The sequence below is a fragment of the Saccostrea echinata genome, unplaced genomic scaffold (genome assembly GCF_033153115.1).
Source record: "Saccostrea echinata isolate AGI-Se365-2 ecotype Australia unplaced genomic scaffold, CSIRO_AGI_Sech_v1 ptg000056l, whole genome shotgun sequence".
Taxonomy (NCBI): Eukaryota; Metazoa; Mollusca; class Bivalvia; order Ostreida; family Ostreidae; genus Saccostrea; species Saccostrea echinata.
Window position 1 is genome coordinate 17,673,650 of NW_026889805.1, and position 24,038 is coordinate 17,697,687.

Sequence of the window (24,038 nt, forward strand, 5' to 3'; positions counted from 1 at the left end):
ATGGCCATGTATCGTAATTCTTTGTTACTCGGATTCTAAAGACCGTTCATGAGCTGTTTCTATTGCTGCATCAAAATGGATTCTGAGCCAAATTAACTTGTACAATTACTCATGACCCACAAGATCTTTATTTGATTAACCGTGCGTGTGGATAAGCGTTAATTTAATTGTTTATGACAGGAAGACGGTGTCTACCGTATGTCCCTGGACAGACATCTATGTTGCATTTGACAGCCATATTATTACATTGACAGATTCGATATTATCAGATCAAGGGTTGGGGACGCTACATTTGGAGACCTTTTTAAAATGACACTGTTGTATTTTATAAGAAACAATTAATAATCAGCTGCTATATATAGTCATGGATTGGTGACCAAGATGAGAGACGATGTTTGGTCGTTAGTTTGGGTGCAATATTTAATGAAAAAGGTGTTTTCTTGTTGAAATCACCAGTGAAATTAATGAGTTAGTTTCTCATTCAAAGCACATTTGTATCCTTTGCCATTTATGAGGTAAATCGATTTTTGTGTGATTTATCAATAACTAATTTAACCTTGTTGTTCGGTTACTAAGAAGAGTTCTCTCTTGAAAATATACTGTCAACGTATGCTCTCAGTAAGAGAGTGTCGAAGTGTTTCCATTCTTAACACGAGTTTATTTAAACTAAACAAAAGAGCCGAACAAATATTTATGGAGATTTTATCAACCATGCTTGACTCTTCTAATTTTTGACGTCCACTTGGTCCTGTGTTCTTGCATATTATTCCTTTTAAATCTTAAGGATATCGTGTATCAGGTGAAAAATCAGAAAACACAACCTGTCGACCCCCAGGAAGGGACGATTCGCTGATTTCTTAATAGTTAAACGATTCTGTTCCAATATGCCTATTTACGTCACAGCACATTAACTTTTAATCAATGCTGAATTGAATGTCAATCTGATCTAAGTGTTTGGAATACAATGCTATATTGATCCTCACACCATTTGAATCCAGGGATTACATCTAAATCATCCTAACATTGGGTAAGCCACTTTCATTTCTTTACACCCAGTCTTTTTTTTTCTGGGGTCAGTTATTTTTATGCTTGATACATTATATGCGCGTCAATAAATTTAATCAATTTCCACAAAGAATTCATACTTTTAAAGTCCAATACTACATGTGCTGGAACGACTAGAGTGGTTTACGAAATAAATGTTAAGTTTAAAACATACATTTCTAAATTCAATTTTGGCGTCTATGGACGTTATCTTAAAATGTTTCCGATTCTTTGTGCTGGCCAAATGTGTAGATAAAAAGGTAACGTTTTAGTAATGTAAATATTTCTCCTATTGATTCCGGTATTTCTAGATGTATATTTATTAAAACTCTTAAGCCTACTCTAATCTTCTTACATAAGAGACTATTTTAGCGTTTCAGTTAGGAGTTGCTCAACGACAAAGAATCAATAACTGACCATTGCCGTACAAAATTTCAGAAACTTCAGTGACCTATGAACGATGCATAAAACAGCTGCCACTGCGCCAAAGCGCCAACCAGATCTGAATTTACCGTCTTTGAAACGACATACTCGCAGCAACATTCAGAAAACCCTACAGGAGATAGAAGGATATGTGCCAACAGAGGATTTAGAAGCAGCGAAATTAGAATATATCGGCTTGGTACAGGCTGAACAGCTGCTTAAGGAACGTTATCCCCCAGTGGTGAGTACATTTACTTCCATCCCCCAGTGGTGAGTACATTTACTTCCATCCCCCAGTGGTGAGTACATTTACTTCCATCCCCCAGTGGTGAGTACATTTACTTCCATCCATTTGAACTCTGCGGAGGAAGTGCTTTACATTTACAGGGTTCATGTTTTGTCTTGGATGGACTTGGACAAGAGCAAAGACTTTACCGATTATGAGAGATAGGGATAGAGGATTTTCCATTTATATAACTTTACAGATATCATTCTCCTCATTTTCTATTTTGTATGTCTTGCAATGGTTTATCAATGCTATTTTCAGTCCAGTTCATTATGGAAGAATATATACATGTATCTAGTTAAGCTAAAAAAATCTCGATTACAATTTAAACGATACACAAATCATTTGTTCTAAAGAGTACAGCCAATTATACTATTATGCCTTTGAAAAGAAGATAAGAATTTGCAAAGGTGTATTATTTGAATCAGACTCATTTTGAATTTTACCAGGGACCTATATATATATATATGTTAGTATATAGGCCCCTGATTTTACTGAATATTTCCTAAACATGTAAGTAATACAACAAAAAAGCTTTTTTTTCTTGAATCTTTGTTATCATTTTGTTGTAACGTTTATAGATTCAAACCAAAAGATGATTTTTTTTACTGCTTTTTTACAGATTTGGAACATTTTGTAGATAAATGAGTGCTTTGTTTAAAAACATGACAAAATGGGAGCGTTACAGCTTTAGATTAGATTTTTTAAGCCATTTGAGTACTCCATCCTGAACAAACGTTTATGTACGTAATCACGAATCAATCTCCGTATTCCTTACTGAAATATTTACACAAGACATGTATATTAAGGACGAAATCAATGAAGCCTTATCTACATGTGTTAATCAGGCCGATTTAAAACCACTTAAAGAATTAAACAGATCCTGAACACACAAACTGACCAAACGCATTCGCTATTAGCACAACTCTTAACAAAGCTCAAATGTCGTTTTAAAGTAAGGTGCGAATGTTCATTTGAGTTCACAAGTTCCGTTCCAATCTTCTACATGAAAAAGAAGGTATCTTGCTGTGACCTTCAATTCGACTTTTAGCTACAAGTATATATGGACATTTTATCAATTAACAATATTCATTTTCATTTCTAAGTTGATTTTGATTCGATATAACCCTTTGAACTCGAAATAAAAGACAACACAGAGTCTTACACGTCTGTTTCATACTTGGATATTTCACTAGAGAAAGATATTTGTGGCAAACTAGTAGCCAAACTTTATGGTAAACGTGATGAATTCGACTTTCCTATCGTCAGCTTCCCTTATTTCACATGTAGCAATATACCTTTATCACCTGCTTATGGAATTTATGTCCCCCAGTTTAATGTATACGAACAATTTCTGAAACGAGGCAAGCTATTGACAAATAAGTGATATCAGCAGTCTCGTTTGAAGTCAACAATTCGTAAATTCTTTGGTCGATACAATGGCCTAGTTAGCAAATACAATCTATCGTTTAGTCGAATGTTACGGAAGCCGGTAGGTGCCAGGTAGAAAAATATTTTATCTGGCGGCCGCCACATAATTTCTGTCGGCCGCCAGATCTTTTTATCTGGCGGCCGCCAGATAAGTTTCTGGCGGCCACCAGTTATTTATCTAGCGGCCGACAGAAAGTTATCTGGCGGCCGCCAGATAAAATATTTTTTTCTACCTGGCACCAACCGGCTTCCGTAGAATGTTGATTGGTATTTTCCATACAAATTAACACACTAAATTGTATACGGATTTTTTTCCGTTTATATTGTTTCAATGGACCTTTGAGCTTGAATACTGTTCGTTACCTTCATATAATATTCCATTCCTTGTTTTAGAAACTTGTAATTGAATGTTCAAAGACACCTTATAAAATTAAGATTATTCTTAGATATTTAGTTTTTTTTAAATGTTTAACTAAAAAAGTTCAAATTGTATATGTTTGAACATGTACTCACTTTTCATCACATTTTCTTCCACGGATAAATTGACAAAGAAAACAAACCTCACTCACATGATATCTTGCAAAAGTAAAATAAATTTATTGTAAGAAATTTGATAAACTGTAAGCTAGGTAATTTCTTCATTTTATTTATTTAGTTTAATACAAATTGCAACATTGTTACTGTGAAAATGATATCAACGGTTGTGAAGTTATTGACACCTGCAATCTAAGTAAAATTTAAATTGCATTCAAAATTGTTTGTGTTAAGAAACCGTTATTTTACAACTCAAGTAAATTTATTTTACGCGAGTTTTAAAAGGACAAAGATTCTAAAAGTGTATTCTGATTTGAAAACTTGAATATAATTTGAGAACATTTGGGTAATTGCTTTGAAAATATTTACAAACTACACTTTCAACTGCCTTTAATGTATTTTTTCTTTTGATACATTAAGTGCACCAGCATTGCTATTTTTATGGAATATAACGGATAATTATCGAGCATACTTCAAAACTGCTTTTATTTGTATTTTGTTTTGAATTTACTTTTAGTACCAGGATGTATTGATTTCTGGCATCATGGAGGCACAGAAAAGCCCTCGTCACGGACCAGAGAACAGCCCAAAGAGCAGACTGAGGGAAGTGTTGATGGTTGCATGCCGGGAGCCCAGTGTCAATAAGTACACTTCCGGAACGGCCTTGTACGAGTACAATTCACTTAAACGTTCCGAAAAAATGCTGCTGAATATGCAAAATAAAGTGGTTAGTACGAATTTTTTGTCGTTTTTGAACTACATTTATATATTTGCCATGTGATCATATTTGCTTTTAGTATGGTAAATTCATAAATCTTTAGGTCAGATCAACCAGATATATTAAAATGTGACCCCCCCCCCCCCAACACACACACACACACCCTCACCCACACACACACACACACAGAGAGACTATGCACAAATGCTAGTCTTCGAAATACTCTTTTGTCTTTTGATACACCACTATTAAATAGAAAGAAATTAGCAATGAACTTGACAAAAATCTAATTTGCACTGCAGGTAGGTACATGTATTTAGCCTCATCAAATTTTACTAAAATTGATCTTGTTTATCACTTTGAAGAAATTGATCGATTCTCTTGTATATCTTCCCCTTTGTACTGATGCAAAAATTTAATATACTTGTATTAGGAGTTACCGCAGAAGTACCTCCCAAAAAGAATGACAATCATGGAAGTGTCTCCCCGAGTGAAGCACGGCAAGAAAACCTCACGGGGAGAGACCCACAGACATTCCGTAACGGGGTCCTCTATCAGCGACTATGAAGATGTTCTCAGAACAGTGGAGTTCCAACAGACTAAGATAGATCAGCTCACTAAGAGGTACGGAAGGGGACAGGTTCTAAAGCATATACATGTGCATGTAATCAGTTGCACCTTAATACTTCATCCACGACCGGTAAAAGAAAACGGGGTTCATGGGAACACAAGGGCAAGGACAATTCAATATGATTAACTAAAGAGGTTTGGCGGTCAACAAATCACCCAAAAGATTCAGCTAAGAATATGAAAAATAATTGTTTTAGCTAAAGAAAAAACCAACACGTTCAAGCTTTACTATGCAATGTAATTTCCTATTAGTTTACAAAGAGCTTTGGTTGAAATAGTTTAAACATTGCCATAACCACCCAGCTCTCATAATCATTATAACAAAGAGCGGTTTTACAAGATTGCATTGCACATGTTCAAATATATATGCTCTTATATACAACAGAGTAGATAATATTGAAATAAAATATCCAGTATCCCTCAGTAATACTTCACAGTTTGGTTCTTTTGAATTACAGCTGTATTAATATTAAGGTCTGACGGCACTTTGCTCCAAAATCTGTTTTGTATCTCTTCGTAATGTACAAAAAAAATGTTATTATATAGGCTTGAAAATTTCTCTAAAAGTATGAAAAAAGAACGAAAATTAATAAGATTTTTTTTTAATAATACATGTAAATGATCTCTATTACAAGTAATTTCTTTTTTTTAAAAATCTAGGTTTTGACAATTACTTTTGAATTCATGAAAAATCCTGAAGAATTAGATGGAATTTATGTAATTTGACAAATTTTTAGACTGGGAGGCGGACTAGAGGAGGACGAGACCGCACTCAGCAAAGCCCTCAAAATCACTAAACGATTTAGAGACTTCCGAGACAAAGAATACGCAAGCGCATTTCACGAGATGAGCACATGGAACCAAGGCAAAGACACGGAAATCATGTATAACCTTATGAGGATAATACGGGTAAATTATAGTTACAATATATCCAGAATACAGGAAAATCGGCACAAGAAGAAAAGCTAATCCGAAGCTAGTCTCTATTGGGGAATTTGAATATCTCTTACATTGTAATATACCTTTCAACTTTATTTTCAAATGCTGAATCAGATCCCATCCTACGACGTTACGCTGTGAATTTGTACATGTATGTAACCATGTCATGAGATCACAGGCGTTTCGTATATGGATCACCCCCTTCTTTTTCTTTCCACAAGGCATCTAACTAAATTTCAGGCACCCACGCTTCAGGCTCGTATTTTCTTAATAAATCAATTATTAAACTACTTTAAAAAATGACTTCTTTCCCTTCGAGAGACTTTTTTTTCTTGTCAAACTAATCGTTTCAGATGTGTCTGCTCAAGCCTCTTTATTGTAAACCACACATTTATTCTTTGAAAATTATCACGATTCATTTTAAGACTCTAGACGAGATACAGGAACTTCCGGATAGGGTTGTAGTTTACCAGAGACATCAGAATGGAAAACTTGGAAGTCTCTGGTTTTGTCCTACATTTATTACCCCACCTGGGAGTTACTGTATCGTCCAGAGTCTTAAAATATATTGCGGTAACTTTCGAGGAATAAACGATTTATTTGATAATAGAAAAATCTCTCAAAGCGAACGATGTCATTTAAAAAGTAGGTTAATGAATGATATATTAACAAAATACGAGCTTGAAGCGGGGATGCCTGAAATTGAGTTACATGTAGGTACCTTGTGGAAAAAAAAGGAGGGGGTGACCCCATATACGAAACAAGTGCCTGTACATGAGATGCTTGTTAACTGTAGCCCTGCACTCAAATTTTATAAATAAGAGTAGTTAAGTGATACAGTGAGTCTTCAAAAGCATTTTAAATGCAGATTTTGACTAAAGTCTACATTGTTCATGATCCTTGGACAACATTTTGATCTTTTTAGACGATTTGCCAGTGTATTATAAATGTATATAATGCATAAGAATATCTTGATTCTGTCGAGAAGTTTGCAGTTGTTACACTTTCGATGTATTTATTTCTGACGCTGCTTTTTCTTTTAGTATGCATATCCATTCTGCCAAACCGCCGCCTACGGACAACTTTTGGATTTAACCACGACATCTGCAGTGCCTTTACTACAACCAATCAAACTTCCCTACCTAGTAAGAGACAAGTTGTATACTCATTAAAAATATTCATTTTCCAGACTGTTTTTCTATTTTAGTAAAACTACTATTTATTCACAGATTTAATTCATTGCGAAATGAACATTAAAGATTATTGTTAATATGCGTGAAATTAATTGCTGAAATTCCCTAAGTTTTTCTGTTTGTTATATGAAACGGGAAATCCATTGTGCATCATTTGACATAAATTAGGATGTTAATCAAATATTCTTTTCAGGAAAGTTCACCAACACGAGAGCAGAGACTGATGTTGTCATCAAAAGGGATGAAATACGTCAAAGGTTTACGCCAGGAGGTGGCCACAATATCTGTGCCGCAGCTCTGCAAGGTAGATAATTCGTATAAAATCTGAACTAAACTTTTAGAACTCTTTAAAAAGTAATATAAAACACTAAAGTCTGCGAATAAATGAGTCTAATTACATGTATTTGCTTCTTCGGGAAAAAATCGAATAGTGTCTTTAACGTTAGAGTATATTTTCAGAAATGCATTTCGTTATTGAATTCATTTTTGTAGAAATTCAAGGAAACAACCATAGAAAAGGATTTTCGCTGGGACCATACAAAACTGCCTAGTGTGCTCAATGACTACATAGACAAATGTATAGAAATATTATGGTTAATGTGCGTACAAGATCCGCCCATGGCTCTTGTTTGGCCGTCAGAGGGCGACAGAGTTGACCGGGACAAATACGATTTTTATTCAGAGAGTGGGAAGTACGTGTCCATGTGCGTGTGGCCAGCAGTTCTAATACAAGAAGGGCGAAAGGTTTTATCAAAAGGATCTATTATAGCGACGCAAAAGTGATGGAATTTACAAAATTCAAAATTCGCAAAATATTAATCACGTGACATTTGAAACTTGTGTCAATGTAGGCAAGCAAACTATCGCTCTTTCATACACATATTGTGACTCCTTTATATATACCAATATGATAGTATTAATTGTCACGTGATTTGTCTCCTCAATAGGACAAGCTTTAATACTTTAATATACAAAACTGCATCATGCTGTACATATATATACAAAGTTGTACTGTTTTGTTAATGTTTTTAGATAAATAAACATTAATTTATTGCAAAATCTGTTATGATAAAAATAGTGGTACAAATATGCATACATGTGAATTTTAAGTTGACTAATTCTAACTTTTACATATTCTCGACCGTGGCAATTCTGTGAAAAATATAATTAAAAAAGAGCGTTCATCTTGCCAGAATTCATTTATTTACTTATTTGAAAAAGAGAAGAAACATGGTACCCGTGTAATTAAAACATACATGTTGCCACATGTAGGCGAACAATGACGGTAATATCTTTTAAAATCAATATAACAAAATAGATTTTAAGTGTTTATTAAATCTAATATTTTACTTATCCAATGTGTAGCACATTACGCAATTGTACAATTAGGTACCATTCAGTTTTCGCCCCTTGACCGTACGTAGGAACCAAGGAATTAGAATGGGGAAATAAGGAACGCATTCAGATAGGTACCAACTGCATGGAGGGTCTTGGACTGAGTTTTATTTTCATTTATAAGATGTGTTCAAAATATCTGTGCTCCAAATTAAACTCACTCCTCTTTTAATCTGCGAAAATTTGCACCGGATGGTTATTTACATGTTTGATGAACTTAATTAATGCTCTTGTTCATTGATTTTAATAAGTATATGTATATGCCTAATTTATTAACCATACAAAGAATGTTTAATGCCATATGATACAAACAATATATTATATTATGGGACTATGTCTTTCCATAAAAGCTGAAGTTTAAAATGCAAAATGCAAGATTTATAGCATATATTAACTTAAAAAATTTCTGCAGTTATAAAAATCATTACTCCATATGGATATGGATTTTATTACTGATAAATAACTTTGGCAATGCACAGTCAGCGAGATTTAGTTTATGTGGAAACTCAGTAATTCAATTTTGGGGGAATCAGAAGTTTAAATTTAAAAGAGAAAAAGTATCAATTTTATCGATTATAATAGATAAATCAGGGGGAGCCAGGATTTAACTAAACACAAATATTGAACTGTGAAATACTTTTTCAAAACCCTTATAATCCCCTATTGATTAAGTCAACCAGGGACATTTAAATGCATAGTGTGGGATTCTTAAACAAGAAACTTTAATCAAGACGAAGCATATGCTAATATGATCAATGATCGGAAACAATGTAGAACCCTTAAAGAGATCTTCGTCGATATGTAATTTAATATCTTCATGGATTGTATATGAGCTCAAATGCTGAATTTTTTGGGTCATGTCAAAAATTTGTCCGAACTAAGGTAAGAGGTAGCACATTTATGTAAGTAAACTGGATATATTTGTTTATAAACTGTTTATTCACTACTTTCTATGTAAACAACCATGAGATTGGGAGAAAACCGTGATAGAGAGAAGAAAGCCGTTGGTATTAGGTTAGCAGTAAAAATGTCATGTAGAATAATTTGAAAAATGATTTCCTTTTCTTGCGGATTTGAAGCTAAGGATGCAGTAGAGGATGTCGGGAATTGGCAAAGTGCTACAGGGCGTGGTGGGGCTCGTGGCTCAGAAAAAGTACCACCTCCTAACGCGGGAAATGATTCAGAATGCCAAGGCCGATCTCAATAACCTTTTGAAAGGAGTTGTGGGAGCACAAGCTGATAATGTAGGTCAATATAGATAAATTAACTGCCTAAATGTTTGTTTATATTATATATCAATATTCAAAAAAGTCTTAATCTATATTGTGATTAAATAAGGAATCCATTTTGAATCCAATGTCAGGCATATAAATTAAATATGAAAGTAATGAGGATGAAGCCACGTGACTAAGAATACGGACTAAAGATATAACAGTAATAACTTTGAAAAATTTATAAGCATGTACGTTTGAATTTCTTAGAAATAAAAACCGTGTCCAACACAGACAGACACTTTTTAGAAATTTAGATTCAAGAAAATGTTAAGTAAATATAGGAATTCTTTTGTAAATGTTAGTGACATTAAATATGAAATTACATGTCCATACTTATAATGGCCGCAGGTGGAGTCACTTCGGGCCGCACTGAAAGCTGCGGAGGAAAAGGACTGGGATAAATTAGACATGGTGCTCGTGGACGCCCAGATAGACTACACAACACTATTGAAAGCTCTGAAGAAAGGATACAGACCAGTTCCTGTAAGTCAAATATCTCGTTAATTTCTCTACACACAAGTACTTTGAAGTTGATATTAAAAAGTTGCTGGAGTTCCTCATTGACAACATCTACATTTAGTCTTCGGAGACAGTCTCCCGACAAACTGTTGAATTTTCGATGGACACTAATGCGCTTCTTTATTAGCCGACTTGTTTTTATATTCCTATGAAGCAGAATTTTATTCAAAAATCTCTACATGAGAAAAAATGCTGCTGCCTTCCACTCCACATTTAGATTTATTGACGTCGTTTTATCAATTAACAGTATTACTTCCATTCACGATTTTTAAACCGAGGCAAACTACTGACAGATAAGTTGATGTTACAGGGATTTCAACAACCTCGATTTACTTTATTCTATGGTCGTTATATAGAACTTGTTAGCAAATATAACCTATCGTTGACTTGTTTCATACCAATGTTAAAACTTTGTATTATACTGAATTTGACTACGGAATATTCTTTCTACCTGATCAATACACAGGGCTCACGGCGGGTGTGACCGGTCGACAGGAGATGTTTACTCCTCGTAGGACTTGATCCCACTTCTTAAATTTCCGGGAGTCTGTGTTTTATGCCCTGTTCACAGATTTGTATTGTTCATAGATTATTTTGAGATCGATCATTTGTTATATTCACCTTTTTATTCAGACAAGTTCCTGTAATCAACCATCATCTCATTAAGTCCCTATTAAATCAAACATCATCTTGTTAAGTTTCTATTAAGTCAAACATCATCTTGTTAAGTTTCTATTAAGTCAAACATCATCTCCTTAAGTTTCTATAGTCAAACATCATCTCGCTAAGTTTCTATTAATCAACTCCTTGAATTTTTAGACAAGTTCCCTTCAGTTTAACATCTCGTTAATTTTTCAGACTAGTTCCTGTAAGTCAAAAACTACTCGTTAAGTTTTGAAGCAAGTTCCTCTAAGTCAAATATTACTCCGTACAGTTTTTAGATAAGTTTTGTGAAGTCAAATATCATCTTGTTTAATTCATGGAATGTTCCCTTTTTGAGGATTGGTATGCTATACAAGTTTATAGTATGTGATAGGTTATATTACAGATTTCTTTCTAAGAAATGGTTGTTTGATTCATTATCCTTCATTATCATGTCTTCTAAATATGGTATTTATTTGATAATGAAAAATATGTTGACGGTGCAACCGTTAGGGCGAGCGCAGATACCTTTCAGTTTTAATTTAGATCGGGCTCGTCAAACAGCACGTGACATTTGCTACGTCTAGACTCTGACGTCATATGACGTCGTATGTCATTCGGCAAACCTCGGCTGATTCCGTCACCTTCATCAAACCTCGAGGTTTGATGAGGTACGAATCGGCCGAGGTGTGCCGAGTGCGTCGTATGTATGTTGCATTACCAAAACGAAGTCTGAACAGTGCTAATTTTAATCAAGAACGTTTGATTTATATATGCTTTATATCCATTATATCAAGGTGATTTTATTTTTTGTCGAATTTTTGTTGCTACCGCGAGAACGTTGTTTGCGGCGAAATGCAATTCGCTAAGATTATGGGACCACAGGTAACTGCGGAAAAAAATTCATTTGGATCAATGTGTAAAGTCCGAATTTTCTCTTCGCCCAGGTGTTGCTTTTAGAGCTCGCAGTGACGAGCGGCGCTCGCTATAAATTTGAAAGAGAGAAAGGTGTGAATATATGCAGTAATTTCCTAGAAAAGACAAATTCATTTTCTTGCAACATAAAAAAGTATTTTTTAATAAAAAGATAATTACAATACAGTATCAATTGTTTGCAGAGAACAGTTGAGAGTAAGAAATTCACCGGGATACACGATCTTATGGACGTACCAACAGAATTAGACAGTTTGACACGAGCTTCTAAAACTTTTGTGGTAGAGAAACAGGAACAGACAGACGAAGTGAACACAGAGAGATATCTCAATGAGGACGAGAGACCAGCTGAAACAGCTCAACAGGAGAACCAGTCAAGCCTTATAGAAATACAGCAGAAAGAAATCGAAGAACTAAAAATTAGGTAACATATATATTTCTTTTATCGATACCAAGGAAAATGCCTTAAAAAAATTAGATACGATTAACTTTTTTTATTACACAAAATGCTTACATGTTAAGCAATAATATATTTTACTAATTTAAAAAGCTACATGCATTTCATGTAAGGCAAGCGAAATCATTTATATGTACATGTATGTAATAAGTAAGTGTTTCCATTTACTGTTCACAAAAAGATACATATAACGTACTGAAATAATCCAGAGAATCATTCAATAAATGCAACTTGAGTAAAATAATTGTGGACAATATAATCTGGAGCTCGGAGACTAGCAGAATAAATGATAAACGTTTGCTTGAAGATGATTTGTTTCTTTTTGAATAGCATCATTTTAAATAGCTGTATTACAACGCCAAATGTAATAACAAAGCAAAATGTAATAAACCGGGTTTATTATATTTTGTGTCGAGATCACAGCAAAATGTAATACCACAAAATGAAATAAAAGACTTTAAGGATTATTACATCCTGAGTTATTACATTTTGCCTCAATATTAACGCAAAATGTAAAAATGCAAAATAATAATCCTAAAAGGTCTATTTCTACATTTTGAGTTGATCTCGATGCAAAAGTGTAATAACGCAAAATGTAATAATCCCGGTTTATTACATTTTTCGTTGTTATTACATTTAGTGTTGTAACATAGCTGCATCTAACATCTCTGGGAAAGAAAATTCGCACAGACATGTCTATTCATGTTTCTTTCCCACAGAGCACATTTCTGCAGCTTTGTTTCAAAAAGATGCATATAGATACTATTTGTAGCTTTAATTTATGTTAAATCGGAATTTGCACAGATTAAGTAAATTGGAGGAAGAAAAGCTTGGAGATAAAAATTCAACATTTACTAATCTCAGCGATACAAACAGACCAACAAATCTTGCCGAACGATTCTCGGAACTTTACGATAATGAGTGGACAAAGGCTCTAGAGGATCTACGCACGACAAAAGAGAATCACGAGGATGGGAATATCAAACTTTTGGCGGACATTTTAGAGGTAAAAAAATGTCATCTTGATAAACACTAGAACACTTCTTACAGAAAACACACTCTTTATAATCTACTTTAATTTTACTCATACGTAGAAGTTTTTGGCTAATCTAACCACAAGCGTCAACGATTCCATATAATATTTACAAATAAATTTATCCAATAGAAGCAAGAAGTCACCTTTGCCACATTTACTTATCAAAAAGGCAACTTTCAAAGATGTTCCGTAGAAGAGTAAAGTTACATTATACATAACCTTAATCTTATACATAATCTTAATCGCCGTTTCGTTGTACATGCAGTTACAATACACTGTGATTAGAAGGACATTTGTAGATGAGGGCACATAGGCAAGTGTTCAAAATGGGTGAAGTACACCAAAAATTCCTGTCTACCTAAATCGCCTTCTTTTTTTTAAAGAAAAACGAAAAGAAAACCCATGACTAGACATGTTCTTTATCACTCAATATTTTTACATTTAAGACGGGTAGAAAGGAGAAGGGTGAGGTGGGACTGGGGCAACATATGCTTTGAAAGCTAATGACCTTTTTCTCTATATAGCTATTGATATGGGAAGGGTAAATAGATCTCTGTGCCCTCTAAGCTTTGACCATGGTGAAAACGATAGGCAGGGAAATATGAAAAAAAATATCAATCTTTCCTCGTAGGAGGAAAATATGATACATAAATGTTTTTTTTTTAAAAGATTTGCAGAATAAGAATCTTAAAAAATCTGTTATTTTATAATAGGCAGCATTCCAGTACTGTAAGACACTGGCATCGGATCAATTTCAGGATATGTGGGAGAAAATACTGTTCCCAATGAAGAATGTGCCAGAGTGGGTGAGCGATTTCGTAAATTAACAATAACAAAGAGGGATCAATCCTATAAAAATCATTCTTAGATTGTTAAAAAAAAATAAAAGTAAGTATACATACATGCATTTCATATTTATTCTGCCAATGAAATCTGATTAAAATTTTACAGTCTAAATTTATTCATTTATAATTAAAGTTTAATAGATTTAATTCTTTTTTTAAACCTTAGCTACATGTGACTAAAAAATTACAAAAAGAAGCCTCAAGGTGTTTGAAAGAATTCAGAAAAGATCACGGGGTCCTGAGTATTCCTTCAATTCAAATGGTAGGTCAAGAGGATATTATGAAATGATAATATATTCTACAGGTAAGGCCAAAAAAAAATAATAGTCTTGTTTCCTGCTACCCGACCTACCCTATTTTTTTGCACCCGACCCTAAAGTTTTTTTTAAGTTTTGGAAGAAAAAAAATCGGGAATTTCTGGAATTTCATCGTTCTGTCACTGTAATCGGTTTCCGTGTTAACACAAAACAAGCATTTCATGAAATTCTTGTTTTAAATATGGACTTTCATAAAATACCACTTGAGTTGTGCATAAAAAGACATGAAATTTAATTTTAAAAGTCAATATTGACCTGTGACATGTTTAATTTGATCTTGTATTAGTTCATATCCAAAAAATGCTGTCGGAAAAAAAAATAAAATAAAAATATAAAATGAAATAATTTTCCTACCTACCTACCCTATTTTTTTCAGGCTGGTAGCAGGAAACAAGACTATTATTTTTTTTGGCCTAATTTATATTATATGTTATTTTTTAAACATTTTTGTCGTTTATTGTAGATGTTCAGTCGGAAACAGTTGTCCAAAATGATTGACCCTGATTTACACACAGATAATTTGGTGCAATATACAAATTTGTGCATAGAATTGTCTTGGCTCTTCAATATTCAGGATCCGCCTATGTGTTTACTTTGGGCCCATGAAGGACAGAGAGTGTCTGAGCATTTAAGACTTTATAGTGGGAAAGGAAAAACAGTGTCTTATAATGTATGGCCGTCATTATTATTGCATGAGGGTGGTCCGCTTTTAAAGAAAGGCGTTGTCCAACCACATAGTAATTAAGTTGATTTCAGAATTAATCATATATCATTCTATTAGATTTACATTTCAAAATTTTATTTTAATGATGGTTATTTTTTCATTAAATCTTAAATCATTATATATCATAATAAGAAATATTGCATTTTTTGTTCCATTGTATAGCTTATTGTTTATATGACGTTTCTTCATATGCATGTACTTTAATCATTATCTATCATGATCACAAATATTGCATTTTTTGTTCCATTGGTTAATTTATTGTTTGTATGAAGTCAATAAAAACATGACTGTACAATTACATGATTTTAACACTAAGTATTTTTTTATCGGTAATATTTGTACACCCTGATAATGCATGAATGTCGCCTGTATGTGCACTTTATCCTTTGGAATTTTCCTGATCAAATGTTATCTTTTAACAAAATGCAATCACCACGCTGTAATGCGGGACGTTACAGATAAAGAAACCTCGCAGATATTTAAATTGTGTCATTTTAAAGCAGTGTAGGACACTGCCAATTATGCCAGAATAGAAATATGACAGGAAGTTATATTAGTATTACCAAGAACTCGCGATAACGAGCCAAGTGGCACCACTAAATTCACGGCCCAGTCAGTGGAAGGGGGTTAACATATCAGATAAAACATATCAGAAGTACATGTATCCACAGAAAACTATCAAATTCGTAAGTACTACATCATATATGATGTACATTTCTTTAATACGTGGAATACAGGATTCTAATTATGCAATATGGGGCATTTGCGTGCAAAGCACTAAAATAGAATTTGGTAAAGAACAGTTATGCAAGGTGAGACGATAGCTAGCATGACAAGCTTGAAATAAAAATTGGAAAAGCAATTATATTAATCAAGCTATATAATGAGAATATAAATGTGACTTCGAAAGTAAAAAAAAAAAAGACGGTCATTCCGACGAATTATTTATATATTACAAAACTATTCAACTCTGGTAATGGTATATTAGCTCACGTGATTGTCTGACTATTAACAAAAGGCAGGGCACAGGTAAAAGGGCTTTTTTCATTAAACAAAAATTACTCTTCCTGATACCTGATATGTATCTACAACCTTGGAGCGACATTTTTACCTGTCAATGCCTGTAGTAAATATAAAACATACATGTATCTTTATCAACAGGTCAGCGATCTTCAACGTCAACAAACCGTATAGGTGTAAGTATATTTACATTTGTCAGGCTATAACTTAAGGTTATAATTTACAACTTACAGGATGCATACTTCTCAGTTTGTAAATATTAATGATTTATTTTAATAACGTTACGTTCATTCCACGGAATATATACACAGAGGAGAGAGAGTAGGTCTGAGAAAGGAACAGACGATTAAAGCGGACAATGACAGAACCAATACAGACAATTTCTAGTGTGGTAAGTAGGCTACATTCATGTAATACCTAGGGATATAATCAAAGAATATACATGTACATTTGTGTAAGTTGTATTTATTTGGTAGCTTGTTTGTATGTACAAACCCATATTTTCTGTTATATGATACTGAGTGTTAATCCGTACTTGCTGACAAAGAAACTAAGAGAATTGTCATAAACATGCAAGAAGTATTGTTCATCTCTTTGTATTATAGTGCAGTACAATTTCTAAAGCTGATTGAAAAACCAAAAATAATTTTTTGCTTATTGTTCAATTATGAGAATGTAACACTGTAAACCTTAAATTTCCTTTGTGGAAAAGGCTATGGGCGTCAGGGAATAGGAATGATTTGACTAAAAATCAGATGTTTAATAGTATAAATAAATGGAAATAAAAGAGCAAAATCATTTACTATACGAAACAAAAGCTAATTTTATAATCGAAAATATGAAATTCATCTGAAGAGCAGTTCACAGTTGAACACTACTAATTCTTAACATTTCTCGAAATCAATATCTACCTTTACTCATTTCAGCATAATTGAAGTAAAATAGTCTAACCCAATGGAGAGTAACTCCTCCATTACGGATCTCAGTGATCCAAGAAGACCACAGAAGCTGTCCGAGATGTTCAGTGAAATTTACGATAACCAATGGACGGAAGCTTTTGAGCGACTCGGTTTGGAAGCCAAGACCGACAGTGACCGAAGCGACTGTGTCATTACAAAACGGTTACTGGATATCTTAATGGTAATATATTTTGCTATCAACTACCTTAAATTTAAATATAATTTTAAAATGATATAGCTCAATAATTATTAAATTCGTCTATTTCAGGAATGCTATGCATTTTGCAAACACGAATCGGAGAAACAGAGGAGACGTCTGGTGGCCTCTCTAATGTTCCTTGATGATGCAGAGGTAATTCACTCTTTCTCTGTATTTCCATGATTGGAAAATAAAAAAAAGACGCTTTATTTTTTTGTAAGAAAAGTTTGTTTTCTAGGCGGATCCAACGACGACATTGTCTCAGTCTACCTCGACAAAGCTTAACGAGTTCATCAAAAGTGTTGCCACAGAACTGGCGACACATATTAAAAAAGTAAGTTCCCAGTTTATGCACATATACGTGTATAGGACAAAATGTCTAATCAGTATTTCAAAACAATTTAAAACATATCCGTCCCCAGGATCATGGAGCAGTTTTAGACTTCAGAAAGAGTACGTAAACTCTATGGCATGTCAAACGTTGCAATATTCGATCTTTTCCATTTGTATTGTATATTTTCCATTTGCATTATAAAATTTTCCATTTGTATTGTAAAATTATCTATTTGTATTCTATAATTTTTCATTTGCATTGTAAAATTTTTATTTGTATTTTATATTTTTCATTTGTATTGTAAATTTTGTTTTTGTATTCAATAGTTCTTCATTTGTATTGTATAATTTTTTATTTGTATTGTATAATTATTTATTTGTATTGTATAATTTTCCATTTGTATTGTAAAATTATACAATGCAAATGGAAATTTATAGAATACAAATGGAAAATTATAGAATACAAATGGAAAATTATACAATACAAATGCAAAATTATACAATACAAATAAAAATTATAGAATACAAATGAACATTTATACAATACAAATGAATTTTTTTAGAATACAAATAAAAATTATACAATATAAATGAACATTTATACAATACAAATGAAAAATTATAGAATACAAAATAAAGTTTTACAATACAAATGAAAAATTATAGAATACAAATGAGAAATTATAGAATACAAATGGAAAAACAATAGAATACAAATAAACATTATACAATACAAATGGAAAATTATACAATGCAAATGGAAAATTATAGAATATAAATGGAAAATTATACAATACAAATGGAAAAGATCGAATATTGCAACGTTTGGCATGCCATAAAACTCGTTAAATATAAAATGTTAAAGTTGTTTCTACTTAATGATGTTACTAATAATTTGGATTTCAAGTGTCGATTGATTTTTACTGACGATGATGGGTCTCGCATACCATTTCCATCATCAAACAAAGATATATCTTAGATGTTTAATTATTTGTTAATTTATCCCTTTACATGTACCTGTCTTTGCATCGTTAACATACCCCGGTATAAATAATAAGTACTTATATTACTAATACATACAAAAAATTGATACTTGTTATCAATGAAAATATGTGTGCTTGAATTTACAGAAATTTCCCAATAAAGAAGAGCTTAGAGCTCTGCAGAATTATCAAGACCGGTGTCTGGAGGTGTGCTGGTATGCTAGCATTCAAACCCCTCCAATGTATCTTACTGCAGATTTTTCAAAGTTTGACAGTGAATGTCACAGAGGATATCAAAATAGTGGAAAGTTTGTAGATTTCGTTGTCTGGCCAGCAATATACATTGAACGAAATGGTGCACTTCTCAACAAAGCTGTTGTTGAAGGCTGCAATGAACATAAGCCGACTCAACAGAACGGCTATATGATTTCTACAAAAAGCGATCCATCCCAAAAGTTTGAAAACAACAACACAATTTGCGTTTCCTCAACCCCAACTACTGCAGATAATGTTGATGGAAAGCACATTGCTAGAATTCAGATTCGTGCACCAAAGGACACAGAGTATGAAAACGTAATAAAAAAAGTTAATAACTCTAAAAATCCAGACGTTGTAGTAAAACAACCTCCTCTTTTACCCAGTCTTTCAGCAAAGGAACTTGAAATTAAGAAATCTGAGTTGAAAGACATAAAAAGCACCGAACGTGGTCAACAAGACAATGAAGCAACAGCTAGTAAGAAAGAATCACCAAACCCACAGCTAAAAAGGCTCTCCTCACAGGAACCGACTTTGCAGATGACCCCTTCAGCTATTCTGGATGTGTCCCCTGAAGAACTGGAAGATAGGAAATCAGCATTGAAAGAGACAAGGTCATCTGACTCCCGACAACAACCAAAAGAAATCGGGACATTTAATTTTAATTAAAATTCCTCTATCGGTCTAAGTGTTAAAAACATTATCCTAATTTATTGCTAGCATTATTATCTTTAATATTTTCAGATACAAAAACACAATCTTGCATAATAAATAAATTGAAAATGTATAAATATTTGCAGTGCTACTAATAAATGATGGATAAAGATGGGGAAGGGAGGCTGAATTTTTCATTAAAATTTAATGAATGTGAATTTTGTTTTATTTACAAAAAGCCACAGAAAAAAATGAGTACTGTAAATCACTTTTTATTCGCGAGAACTTTATTTTTGCGTAATTACGCGAGACCACCTGCTCGCGAAAATTTATTTCTCGCGTTAAGATTGAATAGAACAAAATTCGTGAAAATTATGTATGGTTTATTATTAGCAAATGACAACCTCGCAAAAATAATGTGTTGCGACTATTTGTGATCTACAGTATACCTTTTTTTTATTCTTATGAATGCATAGTGGTTTGCCGTATTATTTCAGTACAAGGTACTTGAGGTTTTAACAACATATCTTTGTTAAGTCACCTGTGCAGCTTGGGAAAAAAGTTTTTGTTTTAGATAAAAATATCGCAAAGTTGCCTTATTTCGATCCTTCATAATTGACATTATGTCCGAATTTTTTGTACTCAAGAGCCCTGAGCAAATCTCATTTACATTCTGATTTACTTTTAGACATTTGCTTTTAAAGTTAAATTTAGGGAAGGCACGACAGAATAAATTCCTTTCCTGAAGTTTGGCATAGTACGGAAGACAATGTCCTCTCTCTCTTCCTAGTCCAAAGGAATCGGGGAAACGTTTGACTAAAACGGGTAAAGATTTTTATCTAAATAGCAATATATTCTTTGCTTTCATATATTCCAGTCAACTGGGGTAGTTGTCCATGCTCAAAATTAAGGAGGTTACATATCCCCAAAACATTGTATGAAAATGATTTGTAGTTTTTCCCGTCCGATTCGCGCCAATCCTAATTCTTAATTAGGATGAAGACGCACGCCCTTTTTTCTTTTGAACTTTTTTCATTATTACTTATCTTTATTTCAGTTTCATCGCTCTGACTTTAGTTTTGACATGTTTAACTGTCTATCTGGTATTGAACAGGATGATGAAGTTTTTCACGATTCAATGTTAGTAGGTGAACAGGGGATTACTTGTCCACTCCAAGCAACCTTTCTCGTTCTTCCCTTTTATTCTACTCCCATCCTAAATAATGATGCTATTGTACAGTAATTTTCTTTGACACAGGCCTCCGTTACAAACCTTGTTTAAGGAGTCGTAGTCTAGTTTCGTGATAATGAAAGAGAATGGTACGAAACAAGTCAGCCAAAATACGACCCAGTACTAGATTGTATTTGCTAATTTGGTCATTATAGCGTCCATAGAATATGCGAAACGCTGGCTTTAAACAAGGTTGTTGAAATCTCTGTAACATCAACTTTTCTGTCAGTAGCATGCCTCGGTTCAAAAATTGATCGTACTTGGAAAGGCTCTTGAGTATCGAATAGGTTGGGAGATGTAAACACTATAACAGTATGCAGGTGATGGCGGGATGTTACTATATAAATAAGGAAAGCTGACAATGATACTTGTCAAACAATTTAGTTGTTTTTTGGCTCTTATTGTCTATGGTCAGTAAAATATCCAAATATGAAACCGCCGTGGCTAACTCTGTGCTGTCGACATATGAATGAAAGTACATTATAACTTATTAACTGCAGTAAAGGGGAAACTTCAGACGTACTGTGCTACAGCATATTCTAGAAGTGGTAAAAATCAGGGACCCAGATGTGGATTCTCAAACACCCGAAAAAACTGTCGTTTATATCAATTAACAAAAAAAAGACGATATTGTTACAAGCCTTGTCGGCTGGAACCATAACATATTGTTCATGTAGTCTTTCTAATTCTTTTAGCACCTCCGATTTAGAAAAAACGAAGGACAACTGGTTCGCATATTATCTTTAAAATTTCTTATATGATTCTTAAATATATTTCTGAAACACTTAATCCATTCTGGCAAGTGTTCAAATCTTAATATTCATATTCAGCCCAACGAATATTAACGTCTGGCATAATCTTCGACAGAATACATAATGGAAATGAAATTCTGTTACTAATTGAAAGAGCGAGGCTTCCTGTATTTAGGACCTTTTAAGATGATTGCTTTTAGGTCTTCATTTTCAACTTTGTTGACCTCACCAGTAACTGTGATGTTAGAATAATTACGGATTCCTCTGTTAAATCACTTCTAAGGACATACTGAATTATGTCTTCCATATCTTTCTGATTATTTTGATTCAGCCACGATCTTGTCAGACTGTGTTGATAGGTTGTGCGTCTCTGGTAAGGTTTCAGTATTTGATTCGCTTAAAACTGCTGGCTTTGAAGGAGGATATGATGGATTGTTATTCTCCTTGATTTCCTCAGCTGTTCTTGAAACTTTTACCGGTATCTGTTTGCAGTTCACTTCTTGCTTTCCGTTACTGCTCTTTGTTTCGGTTTCCTCCAAATGCTTCCTCTTTCTTTCATTTTTTTTTTTTACGAGATATTATACGATAAACACATTTCATGATACTTAACAATTCCAAGATAAAACGGCAGTGCTTGGACCTTTTATCCAGCCTATCACTTGTGTCAAAAGTTCTGGATACCAGTAAATGTATTGGGTACATATCCCTTGTCTTTTATGGCCCCAGTGCACAGTTTCTTGGACGATGTTAATTGGTTTATGCCCGCAATATTACATTTAGTAACTGGATCTTGGGAAGCAAGGAGACAACAACTAAACTCTATTTAATTCTATCCAGAGATCACTGGGTTCAAATCAACAGTACAGGGTTGCTGCAACCACTAATAACTACTGGTAGAAGAGAGCTGAGTTTGGGGGCTGGTAACATACAGCTGGAAAAGACATAAGCCTGTAGAACACAAATTCCATTGATTCTAACGTTTGCATGAACTGTTCATAAGGCCTAGGGGCAAACGCTGGATTTTGTGGAGGTTGACTGTTTTTCTTTTTCTGTACCAGGTCAAATGAGGGGGGGGGGGGGCTGTTGACAGAGCAACAACCACAAGTGGTCTACGAACCATCAACTTGAACAGAAAGGCAGCATTTACAAGACATTCCAATATCCAATATTGGAATGTCTTGTAAATGCTACCTTTCTGTACAAGTGGTCTACGAACTATCAACTAGAACAGAAAGGCAACATTTACAAGACATTCCAATATCCAATATTATTGTTTATGACTTTCACGACAGAGAAGTTTTAGACTTCTTAAAAGATTTTGTATGCTGTCAAAAACCACAAAGCAGAATATAAGCATTCAAGTAATATATTTGGGTACTGAGCCTTCTACGTCATCAATTGAGTCATATAATTTGAATTCTGGCCATGGGTTAGAAGAACCCATTTAAAGTCACCATGGGACATAAATGAATTCATTACAAAAAATGAGATAGCACCATGATTCATGAATCATTTTGAACAGATGTCTTTATACAACACTCATTTACAAACCATTTGCATGTATATTTCCTTTATTTTATAGTTTGTGAGATTTTAAAAGAAAATCCAAAATCTCATTAAAATTTTTATATTTGTTGATAATGGAGTTCTATTGTGTATCTTATGTGGATGCACTTAGAAACTTTAAAAGAACTGTTCCATGCACATGAAATAAAAAGAAAAAAAACTTTTCCCCAAACATATACTATTGAAAATCTTCAATGAAAGCCCCCACCCCACCCCTCCTCCTACTTTTTGTTGCGCATAGCGAAATTGCCCCATCGGAATGTAATAATGCAGTTTGCTTGTGAAAAAAGTTGGAACCTACACCCCCTTCCACATATACACAAATTAAAAAGATTTTCAACTTTGGACTATTTCCCTTTTTGTTTTATTTTATTTATTTATTTATTTATTTTTTATTGTCAGAGATTTTTAATGTAAGTTGTGAAATATTTTTTTTTCATTTGGATGCCCCCCTACCACCACCACTAACACCACACACACTTTCAAGAACAATACAATGCCTGCTTATCACAGATAATGCAAAAACTTTTATATATTTATCTTTTTTTTGGGATATTTCAATTAAAAAACATTAAAACTAATTTAATAAGTTCAAAATCTGAACTTTTGCTAAATAAGACTAACAAAGTTAAGTCATTTTAATGCATTAATTTTTATTTATGCTTCTGAAACCTTGTATACAGAGTAAAGTTACTGTGTTTAAGTCGGGCTCGAGATTTCAAATCTATTGATCAAAAGGAAAGTAG

At 33.5% G+C, this 24,038-nt stretch overlaps 3 protein-coding genes across 5 annotated transcripts; all 3 read left to right on the plus strand.

Moving 5' to 3' along the window:
• Positions 1-634: 634 nt before the first annotated feature.
• LOC133173648 (uncharacterized) lies at positions 635-8,175 on the plus strand. 2 transcript variants are annotated; one of them, XM_061308633.1, is made up of 8 exons: positions 635-1,027; positions 1,483-1,708; positions 4,236-4,445; positions 4,870-5,060; positions 5,804-5,975; positions 7,049-7,150; positions 7,392-7,502; positions 7,691-8,175. In XM_061308633.1, the coding sequence occupies exons 2-8, from the start codon at positions 1,505-1,507 to the stop codon at positions 7,979-7,981; spliced, it is 1,281 nt and encodes a 426-aa protein (XP_061164617.1). In that variant the 5' UTR covers positions 635-1,027; positions 1,483-1,504; the 3' UTR covers positions 7,982-8,175. The 2 variants fall into 2 exon arrangements, with proteins under 2 accessions (XP_061164617.1, XP_061164618.1); XM_061308634.1 differs by lacking the exon at positions 635-1,027 and adding an exon at positions 1,231-1,304.
• Positions 8,176-9,689: 1,514 nt separating this feature from the next.
• Positions 9,690-15,388, plus strand: LOC133173654 (uncharacterized). The gene is made up of 7 exons (XM_061308640.1): positions 9,690-9,837; positions 10,216-10,350; positions 12,147-12,385; positions 13,223-13,424; positions 14,168-14,260; positions 14,466-14,561; positions 15,080-15,388. The coding sequence occupies exons 1-7, from the start codon at positions 9,691-9,693 to the stop codon at positions 15,359-15,361; spliced, it is 1,194 nt and encodes a 397-aa protein (XP_061164624.1). The 5' UTR covers position 9,690; the 3' UTR covers positions 15,362-15,388.
• A 587-nt stretch (positions 15,389-15,975) lies between these two features.
• On the plus strand, positions 15,976-19,961 carry LOC133173649 (uncharacterized). Of its 2 annotated transcripts, XM_061308635.1 has the most exons (7): positions 15,976-16,026; positions 16,502-16,536; positions 16,672-16,751; positions 17,287-17,500; positions 17,588-17,671; positions 17,757-17,852; positions 18,982-19,961. In XM_061308635.1, the coding sequence occupies exons 4-7, from the start codon at positions 17,315-17,317 to the stop codon at positions 19,756-19,758; spliced, it is 1,143 nt and encodes a 380-aa protein (XP_061164619.1). In that variant the 5' UTR covers positions 15,976-16,026; positions 16,502-16,536; positions 16,672-16,751; positions 17,287-17,314; the 3' UTR covers positions 19,759-19,961. The 2 variants fall into 2 exon arrangements, with proteins under 2 accessions (XP_061164619.1, XP_061164620.1); XM_061308636.1 differs by lacking the exon at positions 15,976-16,026 and having other exon boundaries at positions 16,444-16,751.
• Positions 19,962-24,038: the final 4,077 nt, after the last annotated feature.

Bases quoted from the DNA above. Each gene is read 5' to 3' on its own strand.
- LOC133173648 (XM_061308633.1), top strand. From the start codon at position 1,505: ATGCATAAAACAGCTGCCACTGCGCCAAAGCGCCAACCAGATCTGAAT. The intron at 1,709-4,235 runs GTGAGTACATTT...ATTTACTTTTAG, and splicing joins AGGAACGTTATCCCCCAGTG to TACCAGGATGTATTGATTTC. The intron at 5,061-5,803 runs GTACGGAAGGGG...ACAAATTTTTAG, and splicing joins ATAGATCAGCTCACTAAGAG to ACTGGGAGGCGGACTAGAGG.
- LOC133173654 (XM_061308640.1), top strand. From the start codon at position 9,691: ATGTCGGGAATTGGCAAAGTGCTACAGGGCGTGGTGGGGCTCGTGGCT. The intron at 14,261-14,465 runs GTGAGCGATTTC...TTTAAACCTTAG, and splicing joins TGAAGAATGTGCCAGAGTGG to CTACATGTGACTAAAAAATT. The intron at 14,562-15,079 runs GTAGGTCAAGAG...CGTTTATTGTAG, and splicing joins GTATTCCTTCAATTCAAATG to ATGTTCAGTCGGAAACAGTT.
- LOC133173649 (XM_061308635.1), top strand. From the start codon at position 17,315: ATGGAGAGTAACTCCTCCATTACGGATCTCAGTGATCCAAGAAGACCA. The intron at 17,501-17,587 runs GTAATATATTTT...CGTCTATTTCAG, and splicing joins GGTTACTGGATATCTTAATG to GAATGCTATGCATTTTGCAA. The intron at 17,853-18,981 runs GTAAGTTCCCAG...TTGAATTTACAG, and splicing joins TGGCGACACATATTAAAAAA to AAATTTCCCAATAAAGAAGA.